At 45.0% G+C, this 9,256-nt stretch overlaps 1 protein-coding gene across 1 annotated transcript; it reads left to right on the top strand.

Moving 5' to 3' along the window:
- The first annotated feature begins 412 nt into the window (after window positions 1-412).
- Window positions 413-3,107, top strand: LOC143955150 (uncharacterized). Its single transcript, XM_077465244.1, has one exon. The coding sequence runs from the start codon at window positions 516-518 to the stop codon at window positions 1,746-1,748; it is 1,233 nt and encodes a 410-aa protein (XP_077321370.1). The 5' UTR covers window positions 413-515; the 3' UTR covers window positions 1,749-3,107.
- Window positions 3,108-9,256: the final 6,149 nt, after the last annotated feature.

The following is a 9,256-nucleotide window of genomic DNA, read 5'->3' as shown; positions in this document are numbered from 1 at the left end:
TGCTTATTAGGCTATATTGACGACAAGGGTCTATCCAAAAATATGCAAACTTTCCTGCGAATAGTACTGTCTCATGCTAAAAAATCGATCACCGTTCATTGGAAATCACAGGCCCCACCCCCCATAGCCTTTTGGCTCACTATTATTAATCAGACTATTCCACTATACAGGCTGACATATGAATCCAGAGAATGCCCAGAAAAATTCCTAAAGATATGGAACACATGGGTTAGCTCCGAGAATACTATCCCACCTGCCAATTGAAGAATATCGGAAACTATTGATCAGTAAAGTGTTTTTATTAAGACAGAGCAAAGATATAAGGGCAAGGTCATTATATATCCTTCAAGGGTATACCAGTTTGCTGTATGTGATATTGGTTTGAGCGATGTTCACTCTCTATATACACGTATGTATTGTTGTTTGTTTGTTTGTTATGTGACAAAAACAAATAAAAATTGACCTTTAAAAAAAGTAATAATCTTTGTATTTCAATTTTAGTAGATGGACGGGAGATGAGGAAAACCTCAGAGGATTGTCTCACTTTGTCTCCAGACTGTAAAGTAGAAGATGAGGACATCACACAGTATAGTCCAGGAGAAAACCCGACTACCTCAAATGTCCATCCGGCACCACACAGTGTAGATGGACCATCGTATTCCTCTTATCCTGAGGAACCTCAGACTGTGAGGGACGGGGCCGTCCTTCCAACAGAGAAGAGCTTTTCCTGTACTGAGTGCTGGAAATGTTTTTCAAAGAAGTCCAATCTTTACACACATCAGAAATCTCACACAAGGGAGAAGCCGTATTCCTGTCCTGAGTGCGGGAAATATTTCTCACGGAAGTCCAGTCTTTCCACACATCAGAGATCTCACACGGGGGAGAAGCCATATTCATGTCCTGAGTGCGGGAAATGTTTTTCAGATAAGTCCCATCTTTACACACATCAGAGATCTCACACGGGGCAGAAGCTGTATTCCTGTCCTGAGTGCGGGAAATGTTTTTCACAGAAGCCCCATCTTTACACACATCAGAGATCTCACACAGGGGAGAAGCCATATGCCTGTCCTGAGTGTGGGAAATGTTTTTCATTGAAGTCTAATCTTTACAGACATCAGAGATCTCACACGGGGGAGAAGCCGTATTCCTGTCCTGAGTGTGGGAAATGTTTTTCAGTGAAATCTAATCTTTACACACATCAGAGATCTCACACAGGGGAGAAGCCATATTCCTGTCCTGTGTGCGGGAAATGTTTTTCAGTGAAGTATCATCTTAACAGACATAAGAGATCTCACACAGGGCAGAAGCCTTATTCATGTCCTGAGTGCGGGAAATGTTTTTCAGTGATGTCTAATCTTTACACACATCAGAGATCTCACACAGGGCAGATAACGTATTCCTGTCCTGAGTGCGGGAAATGTTTTTCACAGAAGTCCAGTCTTTACACACATCAGAGATCTCACACGGGGGAGAAGCCGTATTCCTGTCCTGAGTGTGGGAAATGTTTTTCAGTGAAGTCTAATCTTTACACACATCAGAGATCTCACACAGGGGAGAAGCCGTATTCCTGTCCTGAGTGTGGGAAATGTTTTTCAGTGAAGTCTAATGTTTACACACATCAGAGATCTCACACAGGGGAGAAGCCATATTCCTGTCCTGTTTGCAAGAAATGTTTTTCACGGAAGTCCTTTCTTTCCAAACATCAAAGATCTCACATGGGGGAGAAGCCACTTTCCTGTCCTGAGTGAGGGAATCGTTTCTCACTGAAGTCCTGTCTTCCTGTACATCAGGGATCCCACACAACCCTCGAGGTGTATAAGTGCCTTGAGTGCGGGAAATGTCTTCTATATGAATGTTGCTGGACATCACAGCTCTCATGTGGGGAAGAAGCACACCCTGATATACACCTCAGATATACTCCATGACTGATCTTCATCATGTAAGAAACAGTTGATAAGGAGATCAGAGATCACCAAAGACATGGATGAAGTGTTGTACCGTGTCGCCCATTGATAGCAGGAGAAAAATAAAAATGGAGTCATTACCTCTCATTGGCTGAGTACATTTTGTGGTGGAAGATTTCACAAACACTTAGAGGTCTATTTAACCACTTGCTTACTGGCCACTTAAACCCCCCTCCTGCCCAGAGCAATTTTCAGCGCTAACGCTCTTTGAATGACAATTACGCGGTCATACAACACTGTACCCAAATTACATTTTTATCATTTTTTTCCAGACAAATAGAGCTTTCTTTTGGTGGTATTTAATCACAGCTGGGATTTTTATTTTTTTGCTAAAAAAATTGAAAATTTTGAAAAAAAATCATGTTTCATAGTTTGCTATACAATTTTGCAAGCAGGTAATTTTTCTCCTTCATTGATATGCGCTGATGAGGCGGCACTGGTGGGCACTAATAGGCACAGATAAGGTGGCACTGATGGGCACAGATAAGGTGGCACTGATGGGCCCTGATGGGTGGCACTGATAAATGGCACTGATAGGTGGCACTGAGCACTAGTAGGTGACACTGATGGGCACTGATAGGTGGCACTGATGTGCAGCACTGTTGATGAGGCACTGATTGTGGGTAGGGTTGAGCGAACCTGAACTGTAAATTTACTGTATGTATGGGTTTGAGTTCGGTGTTCGGCAGTGTAATGGAGCTTTTTAAAAAGCTGCAGGGCAGCCAATCAACATTTGTTTAACTCATGTGCCCTTAGAAGACATCACAGCCATGCCTACTAATAATAGCATAGCTGTGATTGGCCAGTGCAGCATGTGACCCAGCCTCTATATAAGCTAGAAGCACATAGCACAGCACGTCACTCTGCTTTAGATAGTGTAGGGAAAGGTTGCTGCTGCTGCTTTGAGGGAGAGAATTCGATAGGAGTCCTGATTCAGAATTCAAATTACTCAACGATCTACCCTGATTTTCTTGTGTGGGTGCAGTGCACAAGCTTTTTACCCTGCCCTGAGCCCAGTGCCAGAGAAAAGATGAATTTTATCTGTCTGTCAGTAAGGTTGGCATCGGCGGGCATTTTATGCAAGCTCAGTGCACTAGCACTGCATATGTTACTGTGAGATACACCGTTTAGATATTGTTGCTCTATTCTGCTATTCTAAAAACACCCATTTAGGGCCCAAAAATTATTTTTACAATGTTTCCTGCATATCTGTACATGTGAGATACACACTTTAGATACTTTTCTTCTATTCCAAAAAAAAAAATTTAGGGTAAAAAAAATTTTTTTGAATAGCATTTTCTGCATATCTGTGCGTGTGAGATACACCCTTTTGATACAGTTGCTCTATTCCGCTATTCTAAAAACACCCATTTAGGGGCAAAAAAATGTTTACAGTGTTTCCTGCATATCTGTATGTGTGAGATACACCCTTTAGATACTGTTCTTCTATTCTGCTATTCAAAAATTACCCATTTATGGCAAGATCCTAAATTTGAGAAATATGAGGAAAACGTCAAAGAAGGGACGTGGCTCCGGTCGTGGTGCTGCTGGTGGAGCTCCTGTTGCAGGGAGAGGATGTGGTTGATCTGTGCCAGCTACACGCACAAGTGAAACACCTTCCTCAGGTGCGAGTAGGCGACAGAGCCTGCATCGGTATTTAGTTGGGCCTAATGTGGCTCTATGAATATTGAGGCCAGGACAAGTACAGGCAATAGTAGATTGGGTTGCTGACAGTGCCTCCAGTTCCTTCACATTGTCTCCCACCTAGTTTCCTGATGAAAGATCAGAGTTGGCACCTGCAGCCAATGTCCATCAGTCTTTCACATCACCCACTTGCAAATCAGCCAAGCAGTCTGAGCCCCAAATCATGCAGCAGTCTCTTCTGCTTTTTGATGACTCTGTTAGCAGGGTTTCCCAGGGCAATCCACCTAGCCCTGCCCCAGAAGTGGAAGAGATTGTGTGCACTGATGCCCAACCACTTAGGTTTCAATATGAGTACCTGGGAGGACCATCGCAGCACGTCTCGGATGATGACGAAACACAGGTGCCAACTGCTGCTGGTTTCACAGGGGTTAGCATGACCGAAATGTGGAAAAGCTTTGTGAGCATGCCACAGCAACCAGCATCACCAGCTGAGATGGAACGTCTTAGCAGGAGGAAGCATTTTACCAACATGGTGGAGCAGTATATGTGCACACGCCTACACGTACTGAATGACGGGTCTGCCCCCTTCATTTACTGGGTCTCCAAATTGGGCACATGGCCTGACCTTGCCCTTAAGGCCTTGGAGGTGCTGGCCTGCCCTGCAGCCAGTGTATTATCTGAACATGTATTTAGCATGGCACTGGGTGTTATCACAGACAAGCGCAGCCACCTGTCCAGAGCCAATGTGGACAAGCTCACATTCACTAAAATGAACCAGGCATGGATCCCACAGGACTTGTCCGTACCATGTGCAGAATAGACTTGTATACCAGTGTTCTGACAAAAACTGTCCAACCATCGGATAGTGTCCGTCCTGTAGTGCGCAGGCGCATCGCTTGTGCAGTACAGAGGACAAGGAGATTCTGAAAATCTCCAAAGATGAACGGCGTCTGTGCAGTGAGTGCAGGTTCAAGCCCCACCATCCAAGTGAACATACGGTAGCACATAGTAACAGGGCCCCTTGGGTTTGTCCTTCCAGAATTTTTGTAGGAAGTGAGAGATCTGACCAAATCTGAACTTTTCTGAGCCGGGTGGGTCTAACTTTTTGTTGCAGTAGGATAGGGTGGTGGGGCCTGTCATTGTAAAGAAGTGTCCGATTCTGTATAGCCCCTTATCCAACCACCATTTAATTGCTAGGATATTTTCTCCTGGTGGAAAGGCTGGATTGTTGAAGATATGTGTGAATGATTTATATGCAGAAACTAAAGCGAAGCTCGAACATAAAGAGTCCCAGAGAGTGTACATGTGAGAGAGGGTAGGGACCATTATCGGAGGGCGGGTTTTCGGGTTTGACCAGAGAAGGTAGTCAAGGGTGTATTGTGGTTTTGCTTGCTTTTCTATTTGCACCCAGTCTGGTTTCTCATACCTGGAGTAAATTATTGACATTTGGGATATTCTGACTGCCAAATTGTATTTATGTAGGTGGGGTAATACTAGACCCCCTCTTTTCATATGTAAATAAAGAGTCTGTTGTTGAATTCTATAGCCCGCTTTCCCCCAGGTGAATTTGAGGACTTTGCTTTGAAATGATTTGATATGGTCTTTTTTAATAGGGATTGGAAGGGAGTGAAACAGGTAAAGGAGTCTGGGAAGCAGGGTCATCTTAACAGAATTAACCCTCCTGATCCATGATAGGTTGTGTTTAGACCATGTTGTGAGATCTAGCTTGGTTTTCCAGTACATGGGGGGGTAATTGCTGTGATAGAGATCTTCTGTTTTTCCTGTGAGGTTGATTCCCAGATATATATAATGGAAGAGGTACTCCATTGGAAATTAAAGCTCTTTTGTAAGAGGTTTACAGTGTCTGGTGGAAGGGAAACGTTGAGGGCGTATGACTTTGAATAGTTTACTCCTAGGCCCAAGATCTTGGAAAAAAATGGGGAGAGAGGTTATAGGGGAGGTAAGTAATAGAAGGATGTCGTCTGCAAACAGGCCACATTTATGAACCCGAGAGACACATGGAACTCCTTGTATGTTGGGGTACCGGCGAATGGAGATGGCGAGTGTCCCAATTGCTATTGCAAAGATTAGCGGAGATAAAGGACAGCCTTGTCTGGTGCCTTTGGCTATATGTATTGGTTTGGAGTAGTGGCCTTGAAGCCTAATATAGGCTTTAGGATTTGAATAAAGAGCTCGGTTCAAGCCCATAAACTTGTCACCAAAGCCCCAACGTTCAAGGATTGTAAAGATGTATGGCCAGGAGACCGAATCGAAGGCCTTTTTAAGGTCCAGTGATAAAGCATGCCTGATTGTTTTGGCCAGTTTGTCTGGAGGATGGAGACTATGTCTATGGCTCTTCTGATGCCCTGTCTGCCTGGGATGAACCCCACTTGATCCTTATGAACATATCGGTTAATGAGGGAAGCTAGACGATTTGCAAGGAGTTTGTTAAGGTTTTTTAAGTCGCTATTGATGAGGGAAATGGGTCTATAATTACTGACTTCTTTCGGGTTTTTATCCAGTTTCGGTATTACTGCAATGTAGGCTGTGTTTAGGAGAGGATCAAGTGGGGTTCCCTGTGTCTTTTTCGTTAAAAAAAAATGGTCAAATGTGGAGTCAGGGTGGTGGTAAATGTCTTCTAATAGGGTTTAGGGAGACCATGAGGTTCTTAACTTCCTGTACCTCTTCTTCTGAGAAGGGGGCCTCCAGCATATAATTTTTTATTTTTATGTATTTTATGTTTTTATAAGTTATTTCCCTATCCACATTTGTTTACAGAGCACTTGCCATGTAGCCCTCTAGCCCTTTCCATTACTTTTTTAGAGCCATTTTAGTCCTCAAAAGTTCGTGTCCCCATTGACTTCAATTGGGCTCGGGGTCAAGTTCGGGTCCCAAACTCAAACTTTTTTGCGAAGTTCAGCTGAACCCGAACATCCAGGTGTCTGTTCAACTCTAATTGTGGGCACTGATAGGTGGCACTGATGTGCATTAGTAGAAGACGCAGATGGGCACTGATGTGCAACACTGTTGATGAAACACTGATAGGTGGCACTGTGGGCACTGGTAGGCAGCACTGTTTGTGGCACAGGTGGGCAGGGGAGGGCTAGCAGCCTTAGGCCTGGGGGGCAAGTCCAGTCAAGTGGCCCATTGAACCACTGAATCAGCTCACCACCCATCTACACCACATTCCCTGTACAGAGAGAGAGGGAGACTGCTCCACATTGCCCCAAAGAGAGAGAGACTGCATCACACTGCCTGCACAGAGAGAGACTGCATCACACTGCCTCCACAGAGAGAGACTGAATCACACTGCCTCCACAGAGAGAGACTGAATCACACTGCCTCCACAGAGAGAGACTGCTTCACACTGCCTCCGCAGAGAGAGACCCCACTTCACACTGCCTGCACAGACCTCGCTTCACACTGCCTGCACAGAGAGAGCAGTCACTTTCTGTGCAGGCACTGTGAAGCAGTCAGTCTCTGTACAGGCAGTGTGAAGGGGAGCAGTCTCTCAGAGAATGGAGCAGTCTCTCAGAAAGAGACTGCATGATTGCCCCCAGAGAGACTGAGAAAAAGAGCTGACCCCTTCTCCACACTATAGCTATATAGCTATAGCAACCAGCACTGATCGCTAAAAAACATAAAGACACGCTGGTTGTACTGTCAGTTCTTATGCCACCCCAGGTTTCCCACTGGGGAGGTGCGCTTGAAGGACATTCTGAAAAGTCCAGCAAGCAGCATTATTGGGGCGGTTTGAGAGAGGTGCCCAGCCTATTGAAATGAATGCAACACGGCCCCTTTTAACACATTGTTTGGCCACTAGTGGGGGTTAAAAGTGCCCCGCTAGCGCCACTAAAACAATGATAAAGCGCCACTAAAACAAGCAGCGCTGTACCACTACCGCCCACATCGCCCCAGTGTGAAAGTACCCTTTGGTATTAGATGTGCAAACAAAAAGGTGAGACCACATCTAATACCTACAGAGAGTAATGGAACTAAGACGGAGTTCAAAGTGAACTGTGTCATTACCTGCAGGGATTTGCATTTAGGGGGGTTAAAGCAGGCAGGGATGAAATGTGATATCAACTATTCACTGCCTGTCAAATGCCTCTGAAAAGTGACCTGAGCATGGATCATACAATACAAGCATTTAGGCTCACACTGGTGTGCTGCGGTTTGGCTGCAGTGCGGGTGTACTGGCGGGTGTCACACCCCCTCAGACTTCTTTTAGGTTACTCATTGTTGCTGCATGTTCTGAAAGTGCACCAAACATGCAGCATGCAGGACGTTTTGTGCACTTTCAGAACATGCAGTAAAAATGTGCATCCTCTATGTCCCAGGGGCAACATGCAGGATGACTGCCAGTACACCAGCACTGCAGCCAAACTGCAGCATGTCAGTGAGAGCCCTCATCATACCACCTCGCCCTAGGAGGGCAAGGTACTGGCACAGGCTGCTAGAAAAAAAGCTATTTGGCTGCAGAGAGGAGGAGAGAGGAGGAGCTCACTTACTTGGATGGTCCCAGCCTCCCAGGAGCCTCACTGGATTCCAGTCAACTGCTCAGATTGAGCAGAGAGCAGGTCCAGCCTCTGCCAGCCAATGGTGTGGAGTAGGGAGGGGCTGGGCGGGGCTGTGCTGTGTAACACAGACTGTCAGCCCTGACTAGACATGTGTATTCGTTTTCGTCCGAATGCATTTTCGTCCGAATTTCAGCTATTTTCGTTTTCATTTTGACAAACGATAACGAAAGCACAAAATCCGAAAAACGAAAGATCCGACATAAATAAATGCTTTATTTTCGTTTTCATTGTTACAACAGTTCGATATAGAATAGGAGATTCGACATGACTCTGACAACAATCTGTGTCTATAGAACCTGTGGTCGAATGTGCCTAACCTTACCTCTATTAGTCCAAGATTATATAGAGAAAATATTCGACAGAGAAAAAAGATTTGACAAAGAGAAAAGATTCTGCAAGTTACTGTCCTAAAAAGTGTTCGGGGACCCGGGTCCTGCCCCAGGGGAGTGTTTGGGGACCCGGGTCCTGCCCCAGGGGACATGTATCAATGCAAAAAAAAGTTTTAAAAACGGCCGTTTTTTCGGGAGCAGTGATTTTAATAATGATTAAAGTGAAACAATAAAAGTGTAATATTCCTTTAAATTTCGTAGGGGGGGTTGTCTATAGTATGCCTGTGAAGGGGCGCATGTTTCCCGTGCTTAGAACTGTCCCTGCACAAAGTGTCATTTATGCAGGAAAAAAAGTCCTTTAAAATCACTCGCAGCTATTATGAATTGTCGGCTCCCGTAATACAGAGAACACTCATTGAAAGTCATTGATAAAGAAATAAATAAATAAATAAATAAAAAAGCGTGGGGGTCCCCCAAATTCAATTACCAGGCCCTTCAGGTCTGGTATGGATATTAAGGGGAACCCTGCCTCAAATTTAAGAAAAAATTTGACGTGGGGTTCCCCCTAAATATCCATAACCAGACCCTTCAAGTCTGGTATGGATATTAAGGGGAACCCCGCGTCAAATTTTAAAAAAAATTGACGTGGGGTTCCCCCTAAAAATCCATACCAGACCCTTTATCCGAGCACGCAACCTGACAGGCCGCAGGAAAAGAGGGGGGGACGAGAGAGCGGCCC

Source organism: Lithobates pipiens, unplaced genomic scaffold (assembly GCF_037356315.1).
Source record: "Lithobates pipiens isolate NorthernLeopardFrog02 unplaced genomic scaffold, aLitPip1_a1.2 Scaffold_324, whole genome shotgun sequence".
Taxonomy (NCBI): Eukaryota; Metazoa; Chordata; class Amphibia; order Anura; family Ranidae; genus Lithobates; species Lithobates pipiens.
The sequence above is the reverse complement of the archived record's forward strand: the minus strand, read 5'-3'. Positions and strand labels throughout refer to the sequence as shown.

Coding starts and splice junctions, on each gene's coding strand:
- LOC143955150 (XM_077465244.1), top strand. CDS start 516: ATGAGGAAAACCTCAGAGGATTGTCTCACTTTGTCTCCAGACTGTAAA.